We start from the raw sequence: 21,522 nt of genomic DNA, 5'->3' as shown, positions 1-21,522 counted from the left end.
GTGAAAAGTGAAAGTGAAGTCGCTCAGTCGTGTCCGACTCTTAGTGACCCCATGGACTATAGCCCACCAGGCTCCTCCGTCCATGGGATTTTCCAGGCAAGAGTACTGGAGTGATGCTAACTTGGTAATCAATCAATTCTGAGCTTAGCTCCACCTGGACAGAAAAGGGATTCTGCAGATTAGTCATTAGGGACCCACCTGGGAGGGAATAAAGGCTATATTTAAATTGGCAGCTGATAATAACCTTGAGATAAAGTTGGCAACTACTTGGGAAAATCATGAGAACTGGTCCTGTAAAAACGAAAAAGAAGAAGAAATCACTAGAGAGTAAAGGACAGGATTCCAGTAAGAGACACTCCGAAAAGCTGGTTGTGCCACCGAAGGAAACAGTTTTAGTGAACAGCTGCTGCTGAAAGTAAAGTGAGTAATTAGACAATCTAGGGTCTGAAAATCTCTTCAGGGAGTGAACTAGTTGAATGAACAGCTGAAGACACAACCAAATAAGAGAAAGTGAGATGCTGTTAAAACATGAGACAGCTGTTCAGAAAAGAATCTAATAGGCTGTCTATAAAGTGACCCAATATACTTTGTTTTCTATTTAATCCATTACAGGAAAAATAAGAGTCCCATGATACTGGGACACAAAGTTCCAGACCCAAAACTGTACTTGGTTGACATTACACAAGGTGATAGGGCTTCCCAGGTGGGACAGTGGTAAAGAATCTGCCTGACAATGCAGGAGACATAAGAGATGCAGATTCAATCCCTGGGTCGGGAAGAACCCTTTGAGTAGGAATGGCAACTCACTTCAGTATTCTTGACTGGTAAATTCCACGGACAGAGGAGCCTGGCAGACTACGGTCCATGGGATCACAAAGAATTGGATATGACTGAGTGACTAGCACACACACCCAAGGTTATTGATAGCTGTATCTTCTGTTTAACCTGAATTGCCCTAAGCCTACCAGCCCAAGGCACAAATGAGATCACAGTAGCTGTGACATACAAATTTGCACAGCCAAGAGGTCCCCACCTGCAAAACTGCCACAAGCTCAGCAAGAGGTCCTGAAGTGCCTCACATGAAGTCAGTGCCAAGCCTTTCTTTTCGATTGGTCTCCACTGATATCTCCTGGCTAAAAGCCAGGACTTGTATGTGGCAGAACCAGGAGAACCCACTTCCCTGATGTTCTAGGGCTTCTCTCCAACTTGCCAAACTTCGACCTAGAAAGAACTTTGGAATGCCCTTCAGTCCCCACACACCAAGAGTCACAATTATTTCAGCACAGAAACTGGAGAAATGTCTATTAAAGTTGGAACTATTTCTTCTTGGGGTGGGGTCTAATGGAATGATACCAAGATGGGGAGCACTTCTGTGTTGTTCACACAATTACAAAAAGAACTCATTATTTTTACAAACAACAAAACAACAAACATATTTCCATTGTGGAAAAAAAGGAATAAGGATACCGAGTTGGGTTTCTTAGACTGACTGTTACTTTATCTATATTTTAGGCTTGAAGAATCTTTGCATGGTCTCCACCTGGTCCTCTCACAGCATTTCCTATCTCAGTGAAGGATCCAAGGAGTTGCTTGAGTCAGAAATGTCAGCTTCAGTACCTACCTTTCTTTTCTTCCTGTTTTTTCCTTCAGTCCCCAGAACCAATCTATATCCAAGTCCTGTCAAACTTACCTCCAAAATACCTCTCAGTCTACTTCTGTCCCTTTTCACCATCTCTACACTAATCCAAGCTGCCCTCATCTTGCACAAACTACTGCAACTGTCTCTTTAAATAGTCATAGTGGGTCACGCTTATCTGTGGACCCCCCTCCCATCTGTTCTCTATCCAAAAAGCCAGAATGAACTTTTCCAAGTGCAAATCTGATGACATCATTTTCTATCTTAGACCCTTAGTATTTTTAGTATAAAAATCACAATCTTTCATTTGGCCTATATGGGTTTTTCTAGTCTAGCCTTTATTTCTCTAGACACTTCCACTATAATTCAGCCCCACAACCACGTTAGCCTTAGTTCCTCAAAGTTCTCACCTTTTCTCCCACTACAGGCCTCTTATACATGCTATTTCCTCTACCTGGTACACACTTCACTTTTCACTTCATCTGGTTAACTCCCACTCATTGTTCAGGTCAGCTCAAAAGTCACAGCAGGGAAGGCACCGTTGAGCCACAAGACTAGGTCAAATGCTGTATTTGTTAATAGTATCATGAACCTCCCTTGATAATATTTATTAGTTATAATTTCTAATAATATAATTTCATAATATATTATTATGAATAATATAATGAATGTATTATATATAATTTATTGGTGTTTTAAATTACTTTAATACCCATCTCTCTCGACAGTAAACTCCATTTGGGCAATACTCAAGTTTATTTTTGTACACCTTTCTAATCTAAGCACATTAGATGTGCTTAAGGACACAGGAGACATTAAATAATTATCTGTTGAGTGACTCTCAACTTCCTGTAGGGTAAAGTGATTTTTACCTTATGGCTTAGAGTTAAAAATTCCAGGGTACCTCTGAGATCTAGCTTTCCAAATTTTAAAGAGGAAATCTCCATATATAACCACTCACATCTTGAAGGATTTTGTAAGGCTTATCTCTTCCATCAAACAAGTAATGCTATCTTGAACTCTTTGAAGGTGGCAGGAGGCAGTAATAAAAGCCCAGGTGAACTCACCCCTATGGTCGATGCCATGTAGTCTGCACACATTTCTGCAAAGTCCCGCTCAAGAACACCATAGTAGAGGCCATAGAAGAGGAGAGAAATGCCAAAGTCCATAGCATCTTCAGGTTTGATCCTGTAAGGGAAGCAGTATGGCCTGTAAGACTTGCCCTGAGACGCACTTGCTTTGCATTACTACTCTGGGACACATAAGGCAGCGCCTAAAATTGGAAGCCTCAAGAGTAGAGCAAGTATTGACAAACTAAAACCAAGTCCAACCTGTTTGCATACGGTCTGTGAGCACCTCCTGACAGGCTAGGACTGGAAGCTGTGAAGACCAAGACAGAGTATCCCCTTCTGCCCATTTCCTCACGGGGTTTCCAGTGCCTGCCTCCTGTGACTGATGACCATGCCTTGCAGCAGCCTAGGCTCTGTTCTGGTTCGCACTTACACATTGGGGACTCCACCACTGGCAACCACTGCACACCAAACAGTGGGATTTTCGGTCTGGAAGTCAGCAACTCACTAATGAATTGCCTCTCCTCCAGCAAGTTGCCTAAATTGAAATGGCCAAGCCCTCCAAAAGAAGGGAAGAGCACAGCAGGTTCTGGGTGTCACAGGAGCAGACTGAAACTGATCCCAGTGCTCACCCACCCCCTTCAGGCCCCTCCTTCAGAGAATGTTTCACCTGATGGCAAGTGGACACAAAGAACGCCCACCATCTGAGACAGTTCACCCAGGCAAATACATGGGGCAGGGAGGCGTTTTCTCTCTTGTTACGTAAATACCTAAAAACCATCCTAGATCTTGCCTTTTGTCCCATGAAACCTAAAATATTTATTTGACCTTTTACAAAAAAAAAGCTTTCTAACCACAGCTTTAGAAAAGAAAGATACGTTAGTAAATGTACACATACCCGTTACATACACTTTTTAAGTTGCAACTACATATATTCTGTATCATGTCACCAAAGTTAAATTTTGGTTCAAGTCTTCTTACTAAGGGCAACATGCCTATAATATTAGGAAGCTTGTTTTAGTGATTTCACGGACCAATAATTTGCAAACTTGAGTCTTTAAATGTTTATTAAAGAAAAGTATCTTTGTTAAAACATTTGTATGAAGAACTGAATGTGTTCACTTAAGACTGTAAATTACATTTATCTCAGAAAGTTGAATTTGCCCATCAATCTTGTAATATTTAACATACTAATTTGATATCATGGTCTTATACCAATTAACTAATTAGCATCATAAAAATGGTCAAGATTCTCAAGTATATTTTCCTCCTTATGTAGTTTATCAAAGTAAAAATTATAATTCTAGAGTAAATACCTTTAAAAACATAACATAAAACATGGAGAATCTTGGTTTTTACTTTTTTTAATCACAAAGGTTAGGAAGCTATCTGGAAATACCTGGGTTTTCTTTGATGAGACCTGATGACTCTTCACTGATAAATTCCTATAAAGATCTGTGGCACCTGTTTATTCTTTCAGCCTGTACTACACCTGGAAGGAAGAATTCCGTGGTTGTCCTCTCACTATATAAAGTAGGACTGACATCTTTCAGTATCAGAAACTCCTGCCTACAGTGTACTCAGTTTGGGGAAGAGGTCAGTGGTCATGAATTTAAATTTTAATCCTAAATCTCTAGCTTCAATGCACTGTCCCAGGCTTAGAATTGCTCACGACCCACAGCCTACAGCCCCCATTCCCTCAGCCAGGAAACCACATTTCTACCCTTTTCTGCCCTACTTTTTGTACCCTCCAGTCCCAGAGTCATTATCGTTGTCATAGTCATTGTCCCAGAGTCCAGGACAGGATTATCTGGCTTTCAATCTAATGAGCAGGGGCGTGGGAGGGGACCTATATGCTGAATCAGATCTTTTGGAAAGCTTATGACAATAGGAAAAGCCAGAATCCCACTCCTAGTCGTGTATCCTTAGGAGGCAACTCGGCAGTGTTATCCGTGGCAGCAGTACACTGAAAAACAACCTACATGCCCAACAGTGGAGCAAGACGTAGAAGTCCACAGGTTAATTCTGTCTCCTGAGAAATCTCTTAAAAGCAGAATGTCAGCTGTGTTACAAAGCAACAATGCTTATGTTGAACCTGATCTGCAATTAGAACACAGGATCTGGATCCAGGAAGTTTTAAGCCTGATGTGTTCCTTGGAGAAGTGCAGCTTCTGGGCCTGGGTGGCTCCCACACTCACCTGCGTGGTCTCATTCCCTCAAATCTCAGCCCTGGGACTACTGGAAGGACTCCAGCAAGCACTGCCTTATTATTTCTGGTCTTGTATCTTTCTAGGCGGATCTGCTGCCAGGTGCAACCAACCGTTCCATGAGTTCAACTGTCTAGCCTGGGGTCAGCAAACTTTGTCTGTAAAGGTCCAAATTGTAAGTATTTTAGGTTTATGGCCCTTCAAGTCTCTGCCACAATTATTCAACTCTGCTGTTTTACTGCAAAAACAGCAACAGGCAATGTGTAAACAAATGAGTGTTTCAGCAGAAATGTTTTATTTTATAAAAATTGAAGGCAGGTCAATTTGGCCCATAGGACGTAGTTTGCCAACTCCTACTCTGCTTGAACATAAGACCACTAAGGTAGAGTGGATGCTGTAAGAAACAATACACACATGGAAAAGGAAAATGGTTCTGTTGGGGTGATGAAGTTACGGGTATAATCATTATTATGCTTATTTTTGTTATTATAGTTTTCCATTAAAATATAAATTCTTAGAAAGTACAACCAATGATTTGAGACTCTTAACTCTGTATTATCCAGACATTCCTTTCTCTGTACCAGCACAAAATCATACAGGGGCCTCCCATCCTCCCATCCTCCCCAGCCTGAGTCGCCTATCCTGAGTGCCATGTTCCTCTCGCTAAAACTCAGGACTTGTCCCAGGAACAAAGGCACATCTCACCAGTCCCTTCTCCCCAAACACCAGCAAAAACAAAAGCAAAGGGTACTCACTTGAATAATAAGTTAAGACCAAAGAGGGTAAACATGACAGCCATGTAGCCAACGATGCCAGTGGCATAGCTGATTTTATAGATCAGCAGGAACCACTTATAAACCAACCTGGAGAAAGGAGAAAAAATTAGTAATGCTGACCCAGAAACACTGGCCTAAGAGCCTCTGCATGACCAGAATTCCTTTCTCTCACATCAATGGGGACATCAGGCTCTTTGCCTAGGACTTATATTGAGCAACTTCAGTTACTATACATGGCTGATCACTCCCTCAATTGCAAAACACCTCCACATACCCGGGAGGTATTTAGTATTTGTATTTTGGTATTTATATTTTCCTGGTCTCAAACCAAGGGAAGAAAAGGGAGCATTAAAAGGAGGTTTCAACATATGTAAAATAGATAGCCAACAGGAATTTGATGTATGTCTCAGAAAACCCAAACAGGGGCTCTGTATCAACCTAGAGGAGTGGGGTGGGGAGGGAGATGGGAGGGAGGTTCAAGAGGGAGGGCATAAATGTATGCCTATGGCTGATTCCTGTTGATGTTTGACAGAAAACAAAATTCTGTAAAGCAATTATCCTTCAGTGTTTGTTTTTTTTTTTAAAAGGAGGTTTCAACATCAAACAAAGAACGCCTGCCTAACCTCAGACAACTATGTCATGTCAAATTTAGGTTAGCTGGATAAGGAAGTGAAAATCAGTAACTATAGCTATGCTCAGAAGGAAACAGGTATTCTTGCCAGGAAAGAGGATTCAAGGAAAAATGAATAAGAGGTAGAATTAGCTACAGGCTTTTGTAACTGGGCATGGTTAATCTGAATACTGCTTTGTTCTAACCCAGAGAACAATAACAAAATGAATGATGTCTAATGAGTTTGCTTCTGAATTTTTTTCCCCCTTGGAAGAGAAGGGATAAGGAAGGAGGCACTCAAAGAATACCTTTATTTGGATGTGTGTGTGTGTGTCAGTGGTGTGGGTTGGGGAGTGGGGGTTTGATGGGGGTATGAGATTCTCCTGAAAGAGGAGCCATGCTCCCTAGGATCCAATGAAAAGAAGTATGGAATCTGGTTGGTTGACTGCAAGTAGGTTCGGAGAGGAAAGACTGTTCCCAGAATGTACCAGAGCCTTTTAAATGCTGTGGACGTAGGTCCCTTATATCATGGGCCACTGTTCTACTGGCAAGGAGAGCTAAAGAGCAACTCAGCAAATCCGTCTAGCTATTGAGAGCCAACAAGGTTACTGTCACTCTAATGGGCTTGAGGGAAGATGCTCAAGGTCCCTGCTTGGGCCTCCCTGCTGTGGCTAAGCAAGGGTATAATGACTTCTCAGGTTAGCAAAGGGACCCAAACACCTTGCAGTGTCCACCTTCAAAGACCACAGAAGCTCCACCATCCAGAGTCTGCAATGATCAGCTGGGAGTGAGACACAGCGGAAAGGATATGGCATTTTAGGAGGAACGTGGATTAAGTAACCCCAGGTAAGTCATATTAACTTGAGACAAGTTTATTAAGTCCTAAAACAGGAACCCCTTACTACCTTTCTCACTGGATTGTATATAGCCCATTTCCTAGTGTATAAAATATATGGTCAATAAATGCTGCAAAAATAAATGTGGATGTTTATGAATGTGCTCTGAAACTGTAAAGCATTATTGAATGCTAGTTGTTAATCACTGAAAACCTCTCATGTTAAAAACATATTTTCAGTGATTTAGCTAATATATTTAAATTACCTGATGATACTTAACATGCTTTATTATACTTTCTTCATATTACCCTATATGAGGTAGCAATTATTATTGCATTTTTAGGGATAAAGAATTCAAGGCTGAGAAACATGCAGTCATATGGGTCATATAATTAACAAATGGCAGGGTTGGGAGTTTCCAATCCACATCCATCTGGCTCCAGAGCCTATATATTTTATAATGGCTTTTACTATAGGAGACTTTCCAGGTGGCCCAGTGGTAAAGAACCTTCCTGCCAAGCAGGAGATGCAGGTTTGTCTTTCCTGTGTAGGAAAGATTCCTAGGAGAAGGAAACTGAAACCCACTCCAGTATTTTTGATTGGGAAATCCCATGGACAGAGGAGCCTGGCGGGCTGAAGTCCATGGGCTCACAAAAGAGTCAGACACAACTTAGCAACTAAGCAACAGTAACAACAAACTGCTGCTGCTGTTGAGTCGCTTCAGTCGTGTCTGACTCTGTGGGACTCCATAGACGGCAGCCCACCAGGCTCCTCCATCCCTGGGAATCTCCAGACAAGAACACTGGAGTGGGTTGCCATTTCCTTCTCCAATGCATGAAAGTGAAAAGTCAAAGTGAGGTCGCTCAGTCATGCTGACTCTTAGCCACCCCATGGACTGTAGCCTACCAGGCTCCTCTGTCCATGGGATTTTCCAGGCATGAGTACTGGAATGGGTTGCCATTTCCTTCTCCATAACAACAAACTACCATAGCCAGAGAGGCGGTTCTGGATCACTGACTTCACCTTGTAAGTAAACTTTATTTTGTAGAATAAAACAAACATGTAGAATAATAGAAGGCCAAGAAAAGGCTGGCAGTAAAGCAGAACATAAGAAGCATGGGAAAAAGAGTAAGTTTCAAGTTGGAGGTCTCTGGATCAGGTAGTCACAACTCTGAGACTGGCCAGTTCTTCTGTTAGGCTCTCCTAGACCTGCACACGTGTCTCAAAGCACTTACCAACTGCACTGAAACAGCTGCTTTCTTGTCCATCTCCTCCATTAAAACGAGTACTCCTTGAGGGCAGGGACCATGTCTTATTCAGCTCTGTATCCCCAGCACTCAGCACAGGGCCTGACACAGAGCAGGTGCTTGTTGAATGAATGAATGAGAAAATCTCTCTCTTTTTTTTCTGTCAAGCATAGATATAAATGACCTCACAAGCTGGTTGGGAGGATCAGATGAGAAATGCATTTGGAAATACAAAGAATTATACAGGAAGGGGCTGCTTTGTGACCAAAGAAGGAAGTATTGTTTGTTATAATTCTCCAGTTTAAATTTGCTAAGATTCATTCATTCAACAAAAATTCAGAATAGGCTACTATGTGCCAGGCCCTTTGGCAGAGCCTGGATATACAGTGACAAACAACATGGATGTGGCTCCTGATCTCACAGTTAGTTAGTGGGGGAGACAGACACTTAAAATAATATTTAGTCATAAACTGTGGTAAGTTCTATGAAGGAAAGCTACAGGGCACTAGGAAGAGAACGTGACAGAAAATCTACTTAGAGATCAGAGAAGAGTTCACAAAAGAAAACAACACTTAAAATGAGACCATAAGGACCAGGATTTGCTTACTTATATTGTTAGCTTTTAATATAAACAGACCTTGATGTAAACCTTAAGGTAAGCTATAGGGAAATATTTGGGGGGTTTTATTCTGTGAATGGGGCAGGAGATCTCCCAATCAGCTTGTTTTGGTGGGGCTGTGTGCCAAGTAATCTTGGCAGATAAAAACTGCAATTTTTTTTTTCCCAGTTTAAGCCCACCCACCTCCCATGCATCCTAACCCATTAGTTTCAGGAAACTTGGCTCCTTCCCACTACCCACTAGCTAAATTCTCACCTTGGGGTTGTCTGGACTAGTGGTTTTCGGGTGGCTCGGAAGGTGACAAAGGCTGTGACAGCAGAGAACAAGATCCAGATCACTAGGAACCTCCACCAGTGCAGCTTCACTGTGAAATAGAGGGGAACAACCCACATCTGAAAGAGGGTCACCATCTGAAACACAAACATAAGCACTTCAGCTCTAGCCAGCTTCCTCTGCAGATCCATCCACAAATCCAGAGCATGTCTTTTGTGTTCCATTTTAGCCTGATCCTTTCTCTGCACTTCCAGTTTTGGATAAAAGCACCTCCTAGTGACCCAAGTTAGAAACCCTGGGACCATGCTTGACACCAACCTTTTCCCCCACCCAACTTTTCATTGTATCTACTCTTTCCTTTCCGTTTGAGCCCTTGCTGTCTCTTACCTGGCTGACCATGACCTCATTAAGTCTCCCTGAATTCAATGTCTCTGTTTCAATTTATCCTTCCCAGGAGCATACACAGTCGTGAAAATGTCACTCCACTGCTTAGAACCCTCTGAGGTCCCCCTTTCTATAGATAAGATCTGACATCCTTAGGCAGTCATATCTCCTACAATGGAGCTCCAAACGACTGTTTCAGGACCATCTTCTACCACTCCCCATGACTGCAGTCAAGGTGTCCCGGTCTGAGACTAAAACATCCTTCCCACCTGCCTTTCAGCCTGAGAGTACCATATGAGAGACACATGAAGCCTTCAGTCTCCTTGCTAGGCAGAATAAGTCACGATTTCCCAATGCTCCAAAAGCATTTTCCTTTCTACCATCATTACAGTGCTTATCTAGAGTATGAGGCTAGGTTTGAATTCATTCTCTACCTTACTGTAAGCTCCTTGAGAGCAGTGACAAGGCCATACTCTGGCCCATGATAGATCCTCAATGAATTTAGATAACTGAGGGGAAAGCTAGACTAGAACCTTAAGAGAGAGGCACAATTCTGTTATAAGAGTATCTATTTTACTTTCCCTCCTTCCACCTCAGACTTGTTAGCTAAGGTGTTCCAAATGTATACAACAATTCTAAGTCAGAAGCTGGGACCAACACCAGTCTTCTGCTTCCCCAAGTCTTCTAACTCCTTCCCCAACCACCCAACTGTCACTAGATGGCACTCTTCTCAGGTGAGCAGCAGGTATAAAAAAGATAATTGGCACTCAGAGGCTTTCTTCCTGGTATTAAATGAAATGAAAGAATATATTTTTTTAAAAGGGGGGGTGGGTATAGAGAGGACAATAGCAGCTAGCATCCTCAAGTTTCACAGAAGAGAAAACTTTTGAGAAAATATTTACTCTTGAGGATTTCTAGACTAGTGCTGCCTAGTCCAAATATAACATGAGTCATATGTGTAATTTTAAGTTTTACAATAGCTATGCTTTAAAAAAGTAAAGAGACACAGATGATCTTAATTTTAATAATATATTTTATTTAACCCAATACATCTAAAATATTACCCTTTTGACACATACTTAATATAAACTACCCATGAAACATTTTACTCTTTTTTTTTTTTGTAATAAGGTTTTAAAATCCGATGTTTTATATTTACAATATATCTCAAAACAGACCAGTCACATTTCAGGAGTTCCACTGCTACATCAGATTGGATAGTGCAGCTTAAAGCATCTTTTTAGTTGTAGCTACTACTCTATTTTTATAGACTGCTCTGTGGCAAGAAAAAGCTTTAGTTTTTTAGTGTTATTTGTATATTTTAAAAGACAGAGAGGGAGAAAATGGTGATCAGCCACTTTGCCTTAGAGCCTCTAGTGCTGTCTGCCCACTGCTCAGTGAACAATGCAGCCTCAGGACCAGTTCCACTGTACAGGAACCTGCAGCTGACTCCCTGAATGAAGCATTCTAAAATATTTAAACTAGGGGATAAGGCAACCAGAATCATGACACTAGAAGTGGGTAGATGAAGGTGGGTGTGCAAAGAAGGGCTGCATGGTCTTCAGCCTTCACATCATTTACTGACAGGCTCATGGGGGTGTTTATAAAGCAGTAGGCCCAGAGACTTGAGAAGAATTCAATCACATGGTCCAGTCACATATGTTTTCTCTAAGAAAGAACAGGAATTCTTGTCTACTTCAAGCTTTTCCAAAAACTTGGCTTTTTACATAACAACAACCAGCCTGCCCTCATAGCCTCTTTCCCACTCCCCATCACCAATAGCATGTTCTGGTGGGGAAGGGGTGGGTAGAAAGCAAGTCAAGATAATTATCCCCACATGAGCTGTAGCTATGCATATTTTGGGTTAGGAATTGGATTTTATTTGCAGTGGAAGAAAGACATAGTTAGGACTAGTCTGGGCTTCCCTCATAGCTCAGTTGGTAAAGAATCTGCCTGCAATGCAGGAGACCTGCGTTTGATTCCTGGGTCAAGAAGATACCCTGGAGAAGGAAATGGCAACCCACTCCAGCATTATTGCCTGGAGAATTCCATGATCAGAGGAGCCTGGCAGGCCACAGTCCATAGGGTCGCAAAGAGTCAGACACGACTGAGCGACTTTCACTTTAGGTTCTTCGAAACATATGTCCTGGTAGAGGCCCAGCAAACCTGGATTCTAGTTCTGATCTGCCTCCAAATCATTACGTCACCCCAAGGAGGGTTTGACTTGATTTTCAAAGCCCTTTAAGTTCTAGCACACTAAGGTTCTGTTAGACCTTAGCTGAGCCTTGTATCGCAGACTCCCTGGGAGAGTAAAGGCAGTGTGCACTCTCACTCATCCATCAAGTATTTACTGCGCATTTAATGGGAAGAGAAATAAACATGACTTCTAGTTCCTGTCCTCAAGGAGCTAACAGTCTAGCAGCAGGCGAATAACATAGATCAAATCCTTATTTAATGACTCAATAAAACTTTAGACCCTTTCTAAAGAAGAAAAAATCATTAAAGATCAAGTGGACACAGTAGAATGATATAATACAATGAAATGACTAGCGACTTAAGAATTAAAGATATCTAGATATGAATCCCAATATAGCTACTTACTGTTACCTAGGCAAGTCACTCAGCTCTGATAGCCTCAGTTTTTTAAAGTATAAACGAGGTTAAGAGTATCTACTCCATTAGGCTATACAGATTATGTGTTAATGCATGGAAAACTTTCAGAACAGTACCCAACAAGGCAAGCATTCAATACAAGTAATGTAATAAATATAATGTAAGGATTCAATATGATAGCTCTTTTATTTCAATGTCAGCTTTCCAGGTGGCTCAATGGTAAAGAATCAGCCTGCAATGCAGAAGACATGGGTTCAATTCCTGGGTTGGGAAGATCCCCTAGAGAAGGAAATAGCAACCCACTCCAGTATTCTTGCCTGGAAAATCCCATAGGTAGAGGAGTCTGGAAGTTGCAGAATCCAAGAAGTTACAGAGTCAGACATGACTGAGTGACTAAAAACAAAAATATTTCAATGGCAACAATGTGTATAAAACCATAAGCACAGCTGCATAGTAAGCACAGTTGCTTAAATAAATGAGAACTCTTACAATGGCTTCACATGATCAAAAATTCATAAAGTCAAATATATAAGGGAGCAAAGATTGCAATGAGGTAACTAAAACAATCAACATATTAAAAGTGGTGAGGTATCAAGACACTCTCTGCTAGGGAAGTTTGAAAGCCAGATTCTGTTCAGGGACTTGAAAGCAGCTGCTGGGGTGAGAGCCCAGTGCCCGACAAGGGGCAGGCAAAGGGGCTGGGTGAACACAACAGTTTACCATGGGGAAAATGGTAAGTTACAATTCTGCCTGGTTAATTTATTTGTGTCTACTGTAGTATCTACTGGCATTCTGCTTAATAAATTAAGTTGAAGGCATTTTTAATGGCTAGCTTGGCAATAAATGGCTGAAAGTTACTCAAAATTCTCAAGACTAATGGCAGGGACTCTGGTGCCATCTGGTGGCAATACTCTGGTTCAACAGTTTGTTTAACCAAATGCTTATACCTGATGCCATGAAAGGCACAAAAGAAGGGGAAGCTGTGGCCCTAACTTCTCCTCCAGAATCTGGGGTAATGAGACATAAATGCAGGAACTGGGCAGTCATGCAAAGCGTCAAGCACTGACATGGGAGTTCAGAGGAGAGGTGCAACAGTGCTGGCAGAAGCTGTCAAGGGGAGACTGGCCAGAAACGGCAGTGCTCTGGCTGGTTCTGAAAAGTGAGAGTGAAAGTCGCTCAGTCGTGTCCGACTCTTTGCTACCCCATGGACTATACAGTCCATGGAATTCTCCAGGCCAGAATACTGGAGTGGGTAGCCTTTCCCTTCACCAGGAGATCTTCCCAGCCCAGGGATCGAACCCAGGTCTCCCATATTGCAGGCGGATTCTTTACCAGCTGAGTCACAAGGGAAGCCACAAGCGAAGCTGGTTCTGAAGGAGGTTTCATTATGGTGTTTGTGCGTGCGTGCGTGTGTGTGTGTGTGTGTGTGTGTATGCAAGTGCACATGTATGTGTGAAAGCCATTCATCCTCTTTCCCTGAATCTGCAAATATGAAGCTGAAGTGAAGACCAGCCTGAAACTGACTTACTGATTCTTTCAGCAAACATTTACCGAGGAACAATCTCAGCTTCTCCACAAGACTACACAGTTGACATGATAATGTTAGATGCTACAGGAAAAGTTAGCTAGCCCTTATTCAAATGGACTTTGTTTAGATTTCTTTCATCTCAGAAACTGTAATTCATGAAAACAAAAAAGAGCTGCCAGATTACATCCTTCTCTGGACACTAGCTCCCTTGCCAGAGGCACGTCTGACTTTCAGGATTCCCATCACTTCTTATTTGCCTGTGTTGTGGGGACAGAGATCACCTACTATGCTTGACTGCAGAGGAATACCAAGGATGAAATGAAAACTACAAGTCCAGGTAGCACAACAAAGTAAGAGACTCACAGCTTGAATCAGCTTGAAAAAAAATTGCTGATAAATGGACAGAGGTCAACCGGAAGAAGGTCTGGGATATGCTCCAAAGCTCTGATCAATACTGTCATGAATGATTCAGATGAAAATACAAAGGATCTGCTTATCAAACTGTGAGCAAGACAAAGCTTGGGAGAAAGGAGAGAGGAGCAAGGCAGTGAACATGGAAAATAGAAACAAGATCCAAAATGAATGAACCTCATTCCTACAGTTCTTCTAGATCTACCATTCTGTGATCTGGTAAGCTGAAATGAAGAACCAAAACCTCAGGCTGAAACTTCACCAACTACCCAAGTATAGGATGGGGAAGGAGCTGCTCACATGAAAGAGATCTAGGGGTTTCACCTGACTACAAATTGCCAGGGAATATATGCCAACAGGGTCATTATCCGAAAGCCAAGGCAACACTATGCTACTTAACTAAGAGTAAACTCTGAATGAAGGAGCAAGTAGCTCTACCTTTCTCTGCTCTGTCAAAGAATCCTTTAGCCCTGAGATCTGGTTTTAGGTCCACAATACACAAAGAACACTGATGAATAAACATGACCATAACAGAGTAGCCAGGATTACAAAGGGTCTGGAAACCAAATCACATAACAAACAGCTGAAGACACTGGGATAACAGGCCTGGACAAAACTAAAGGAAGGCGTGGCTATTATCTGAAGATCATTCAGAAGCCCAGCAAGCAGATATAGTCTGCATGGTTTCTGTGACCTGGTAAGACCCCAAGTATTGCTAGAATATTACAAAGAGAAAAAACTGGGTTGGCAATTACCTCCTACCACACCCCTGGAAAATGGTCAACTGTATCATAAGAAGCAGATAGTCCAGTGATAAAAGATGTGCTAGATAGTTCTTTCCTATTGCTGACCTGAAAAAACCCGCCTTTGTCTACCTTCTGCCTCTGAGTCAAATTCTTGTCCCTCAGAGAAGTGCAGAGTATATTTACTCCCTATTGCTTATGCCTACTTTCCTAATACCCCAAATTATGTCTTTTCCCCTCAAGTCTTCTCCTCTTCAGGTAAAAGTCACTCAAGCAGTCATTTAACAAACACTTGCTGGGCATTTACTGGACACCAGGCTAAGGACTGGGGAATTCAGAGTTGATAAACAAAAGCTTCTCAAGGAGAAGTCTACTTAGGATAAACAACCATAATGCAGTATGCTGCTGCTGCTAAGTTGCTTTAGTTGTGTCCGACTCTGTGCGACCCTAGAGACGGCAGCCCACCAGGCTCCCCTGTCCGTGGGATTCTCCAGGCAAGAACACTAGAGTGGGCTGCCATTTCCTTCTCCAATGCATGAAAGTGAAAAGTGAAAGTGAAGTCACTCAGTCGTGTCTGACTCTTAGCGACCCCATGGACTGCAGCCTACCAGGCTCCTCCGTCCATGGGATTTTCCAGGCAAGAGTACTGGAGTGGGGTGCCATTGCCTTCTCCGATAATGCAGTATAAGTGCTATACACAGGTCCTGGTGGCCAAAAAAGCAGAGCAGAAGTGCCCCACCCAACGTGGAGGAATTTTCATCTCTGTCCTGGGTGGTCCAACAGGTGCAGATGGAGAAAGGCATCATGACGCAGGAACAAGGTATCCTTGAGAGAGTACACAGGTACCTGAGGGAAGTGTGAGAAATGAGCCTACAGAGGTAGGCAAGGCTCAGAGAAGGCTGATCACACTTAGGAGTTTTTAATTATATTCTGGGGAGAAAAGTTTTTCTCACAGAAAGTGGATTACAGCCCTTTACCATCTTAGTCAGCATTCTCTAGCCACATTCTAGTGACCCTCTTATTGTCTCGGTCTGAGAAAAATCTATAGTACTTTAAAGATTTCCAGGTAGGAGATTTTGCCACTCATCCATTCCAGGAGGGAATAGCAGTTCAGGAGACAGGAGTCTGAAAAGATAGTATATTTGGTAACAGACAGGGATGATGAAAGCTTCTCCTTGGAGATCTTTAAAAATAGGATAGATACTTTTCCAGGCATAGGCTTAGTCCTTCCCCTAACATCCCTGAGGGAGCTAAGGAGCAAGTAAGATTAGACTCTGAACAGATGATGAAAACTGAATTATAGAGAAACCAAACATCAAGTCCTGAGCTAGGCTTCCAACCCAGATCTTCTGTCTCCTGAGTCCTGCCTCCCAGCACTGGTCACCAAGTTAGGGGGAACCCTGAGGAGGCAAAATAACATAGACCAAAGTGAGGATGGTTGTGAAAATACTGAAATTCAAGAAAAGGACATGGGCAAAAGTCATTAAAGGAAAACCCGGGGCGAGGAGGGGGTGAAAAACAGAAATGACTATGGCAGAACTGTCAACAATCTCCTGAAACTTTTGGAAACCTCAAAAAATGTTGAGTACTCTATGGAAAGAGCACTTAACCAAGAACCAGATTTACATCCAGCACTCCAATATGATGGTCATGTGCTCCTGGCAAATCACATCTGGATTTTGCACTTCAGTTTCCTAATCTGAAAAATGGAGACAAACCCCTATCCTATCTTCTAAAACCTATTTGTTGTGAGGTTCCAAAGCAATGGCAGATGAGAAAAGTATTTTGTTTTTAATCAACAAATTCAAAACTATAAAGCAGTGTAAGGTATTATTATAGTTGTTGCTGGTACTGAAAAGAACAGTACCTGAAATTTAAATACAGAAAACAGTAGGATTGCTTGTTCCCAAGAGCAGTTAATTTACTCTTCTTTTAATCTAAAATTTCTTTTCTTTGAACTCCTGTATTACAGAAAGAAGTCTGATAATCTTGACAGTGAAACCAGTAGATTGGCATACTCGCTCATAATCAACCTCATGGCTGGCAACATCCGTGCTGCTCTAGGTTCCAGAGTCTAGGACAGTGTTTCTCATTATGGATGAATTTTCTCCCCAGGGGACACTTGACAATGTCTGGAGATAGTTTCGGTTATTACAATCAGAGGGAGGAGATTCTAGGTAGAAATCAGGGCTGGTGCTCAACACCCTATGATGCACCTCATAGCCCCCGAAAAAAATAAAGAATCATCTGGCCAAAATGTTAATATGCTCCCTACTGAGAAACCTGGTCTAGAAGAACAGAGCTAGTGTTTTTCTACTTAATGGTCATGGGTGCCTGATGGAAGGTTGGGCCACCAACCAGCACTAGTAAAGAATAGAAAATTTCATTCAGTTGGAGAGAAACAGAGCCTTATCAATTAATTCCATCATTTCTTGGCATGCCCTGAGAAGCATTTTCTGTGAAGCTCTGATAGCTAACCTCTAACAGCTCATGTTTCTACTACTCAACAACAATCCGAGAGCTTCTCCTTTACACAACATTCTCAAAAGAGTTGTTTTGATTCTTGTTTATTCCCATTCCTTACTCCACAGACATTTTAATATGTTTAATATGTGCATTTTGGGTTTTTTTTTGAAATAACAATAAAATTTACTTTTCACATAGATCTAAGTAGCAAAAGAATTTTTTAATTAATTTTTTTTGGAGTATAGTTGCTCTATAATGTTGTATCAGTTTTAACCATTATTAATCACCACAGTTTGAACTGTAAACCCATAGCTATAGCAAGTACCTAAAATCTGTTTAGGCAGGGAGAAGAACTTTAGATGCCCCAGGATGGAAAACAAGGAATAACAAGATGGGATATCCAAATAGAACAGCAAGGAATAGAATCCTCAGTCCACAGGACGGTTCAAAAATCTAATCTATAAAGTACCAATCCTAAAAATAAAATCAAAGCAATCTGAGCCCAGATTGCAACACATATGTCAAAATGCTTATTCCTAACATACACCTTATAAATCAGTAAGAAACATTCTAAAAGAATCCTAAGCAAGGAAAGAAATGTGACTGAACACACCACATGGTTCAGCTGTGAATAACATTTACATGTCACAATAATGTAAATAGAGAAAACTTATTTACTAAAAACTGGAAGGAGCAAAAGTGTGTATGTGATGGGTATAGACGTAGTGGTATAAGATAATCACCACTTTCCATGGCAGAATGTCAATACATGTTCAAAAGTAAAATTATATATATATATTTATATATATATATATTTTATATTACTTATTTATATTTATAAGGCAATGGCACCCCATTCCAGTACTCTTGCCTGGAAAATCCCACGGATGGAGGAGCCTGGTAGGCTGCAGTCATGGGGTCGCTGAGGGTCGGATATGACTAAGCGACTTCACTTTGACTTTTCACTTTCACGCATTGGAGAAGGAAATGGCAACCCACTCCAGTGTTCTTGCCTGGAGAATCCCAGGGATGGGGCATCCTGGTGGGCTGCTGTCCATGGCATCGCAAAGAGTCGCACACGACTGAAGTGACTTAGCAGAGCATAGCATACATTACATATATATATCAAGGATGAATAGAGATAGGCAGAGGATTGTTGGTTTCTAAACATTACAGAACTACCTGATTTTTAAATTAGATATTTTCACCATATTAGATTTGACAAAGATTAAAAATACTGAGGATTCTCTATATTCTCTTTAACACTGGGTAACAGCACTGTTTAACATCTGTTGGTGGGATTGTAAACTGCTATAACTTTTGTGAAGGGCAACTTGACAAGATCTATTAATAATTAAATGGCAATTCCACTTGACCAAGAAATTCCATTTTTAATTCTACAAGAATGCTGGCCCAGCTATGCAAATTATTTCTGTAAAAAGCTTACTGAATCACTGCTATAACTAAGATAAACATCACATTGAACAAGTCTACTGGTGCCATTTTTCCAATAGCATTTACTCAGTTCATGTAAGTCTCTGTGTCACATTTTGGTAATTCTCATGACATTTCATCATTATTATTATATTTGTTATGGTGATCAGTGATCTCTGATGTCACTACTGTACCTGTTTTGGAGCACCACAAACTATGCCCATATACGACAACAAACTTAATCAACAAACACTGTCTGTGTTCTGAGTGCTCCACTGACCACCCATTTCCCATCTCTCTCCCTTGCCTTGAAAAAGTGAAAGTGTTAGTTGCTCAGTCGTGTCCAATTCTTTGCAACCCCATGGACTGTAGCCTGCCAGGGTCCTCTGTCCATGGAATTCTCCAGGCAAGAATACTGGAGTGGGTTGTTATTTCCTTCTCCATGGGATCTTTCCAACCCAGGAATCGAACCCAGGTCTCCTGCACTGCAGGCAGATTCTTTACTCTTTGAGCCACCAGGGAAGCCCCTCCCTCTGCCTGGGTCTCCCTATTCCCTGAAACACACAATATTGAAATTAAGCCAATTAATAACCCTAAAATCACCTTTGAGTGGTCTAGTGAAAAGAAGAGTCACACGTCTCTCATTTTAAACCAAAAGCTAGAAATGATTAAGCTCAGTGAGAGCTTAATCTCACTGGCATGTTGAAAGCTGAGACAGGTTAGGCCTCTTGGTGCCAGTTAACCCACGTTGTGAATGCAAAGGAAAAGTTCTTGAAGGAAATTAAAAGTGCTACTCCAGTGAACACATGAATGATAAGAAAGCAAAACCACCATATTACCGCTGACATAAAGAAAGTTTTAGTGGTTGGATACAAGATCAAGCCAGCCACAACTTTCCTTTAAGCCAAAGCCTAATCCAGATCAACTCTCTGAAGGCTGAGAGAGGTGAGGAAGTTGCAGAAGAAAAGTTTAAAGTTACCAGTGGCTGGTTCATAAGGTTTAAGGAAAGAAGCCATCTCCACAACATCAAAGTGCAAGGTGAAGCAGCAAATGCTGAAGGAGAAGCGGCAGCAAGTTATCCAGAAGATCTAACTAAGATGATGAATGAAAGTAGCTACACTAAACAACAGATTTTCAAACAGATGCCATCTTTAACTTTCACAGAGAGGAGGAGAAAATGCCTGGCTTCAAAGCTTCAAAGGATAGACTGACTGACTCTCTTCTTTAGAGGATAACGCATCTGGTGACTTTACGTTGAAGCCAATGTTCATTTACCATTTCAAAAATCCTAGGGCCCTAAGAATAATGCTAAATCTCCTCTGCCTGAGATCTGTAAATGGAACAACAAAGCCTCAATGACAGCCCATCAGTTTACAACATGGTTTACTGGATATTTTCATACTGTTCATGGGGTAGATCATGGCATCTGGTCCCATCAGTTCATGGAAAATAGACAGGGAAACAATGGAAACAGTGAGAGACTTTATTTTGGAGCTCCAAAATCACTGCAGATGGTGACTGCAGCCATGAAATTAAAAGATGCTGGCTCCTTGGAAGAAAAGCTATGACCAACCTAGACAGCATATTAAAAAGCAGAGACATTGCTTTGCAAAACAAAGGTCTGTCTAGTCAAAGCTATGGTTTTTCCAGTAGTCATGTATGGATGTGAGAGTCAGACTATAATGAAAGCTGAGCACCAAAGAATTGATGCTTTTGAACTGTGGTGTTGGAGAAGACTCTTCAGAGGGTCCCTTAGACTGCAAGGAGATCCAACAAGTCCATCCTAAAGGAGATCAGTCCTGAGTGTTCACTGGAAGGACTGATGTTGAAGCTGAAACTCCAATACTTTGGCTACCTGATGCGAAGAGCTGACTCATTTGAAAAGACCCTGATGCGGGGAAAGATTGAAGGCAGGAGGAAAAGGGGATGACAGAGGATGAGATGGCTGGATGGCATCACCGATTCAGTCTGGGTAAACTTTAGGAGCTGGTGATGGACAGTGAGGCTTGGCGTGCTACGGTCCATGGGGTTGCAAAGAGTCAGAAACGACTGAGCGACTAAACTGAACCGAACCCTCAGAATGGGAAAAAATACTTGTGAATTAGATATCTAATGATGGCGTAGTATCCAGACCATATAAAGAACTTCTGTAACTCAACAAGAACAAAAAGACAAAAACCGAGGAGTTCCCTGGTACTCCAGTGGTTAGTACTTGGCTTTCACTGCCATGGCCTCAGTTAGTCAGGGAACTAACATCCCGTAAGCCACATGGTGCAGTCAAAAAAAAAGGACAAAAATCCAATTAAAAAATGGGCAAAGAACTTGAAGAGACATTTCTCCAAGAAAGATATACAGCCAGGCAATAAAAACATCAAAAGGTGCTCAACACCATTCAGTTCAGTTCAGTCGCTCAGTCGTGTCCGATTCTTTGCGACCCCATGAAGTCGCAGCACTCCAGGCCTCCCTGTCCATCACCAACTCCTGGAGTTCACTCAAACTCACGTCCATAGAGTCGGTGATGCCATCCAGCCATCTCATCCTCTTGTCGTCCCCTTCTCCTCCTGCCCCCAATCCCTCCCAGCATCAGAGTCTTTTCCAATGAGTCAACTCTTTGCATGAGGTGGCCAAAGTATTGGAGTTTCAGCTTTAGCATCAGTCCTTCCAAAGAA

General features: G+C 41.8%; 1 protein-coding gene across 2 annotated transcripts in view; it reads right to left on the bottom strand.

The window, feature by feature from the left end:
- RNF121 (ring finger protein 121) overlaps positions 1-21,522 on the bottom strand; it is an 88,156-nt gene that overhangs the window by 17,155 nt on the left and 49,479 nt on the right. For both annotated transcript variants that reach the window (XM_010849469.1, XM_010849470.1), the window contains 3 exons: positions 9,257-9,411; positions 5,669-5,776; positions 2,704-2,824 (listed from right to left, as the gene is read on the bottom strand). In XM_010849469.1, the coding sequence (XP_010847771.1) occupies positions 2,704-2,824; positions 5,669-5,776; positions 9,257-9,411 (384 nt within the window). The remainder of the gene's footprint in view (positions 1-2,703; positions 2,825-5,668; positions 5,777-9,256; positions 9,412-21,522) is intronic.

The sequence above is a fragment of the Bison bison genome, unplaced genomic scaffold, assembly GCF_000754665.1.
Source record: "Bison bison bison isolate TAMUID 2011002044 unplaced genomic scaffold, Bison_UMD1.0 scf7180017864284, whole genome shotgun sequence".
Taxonomy (NCBI): Eukaryota; Metazoa; Chordata; class Mammalia; order Artiodactyla; family Bovidae; genus Bison; species Bison bison.
The sequence above is the reverse complement of the archived record's forward strand: the minus strand, read 5'-3'. Positions and strand labels throughout refer to the sequence as shown.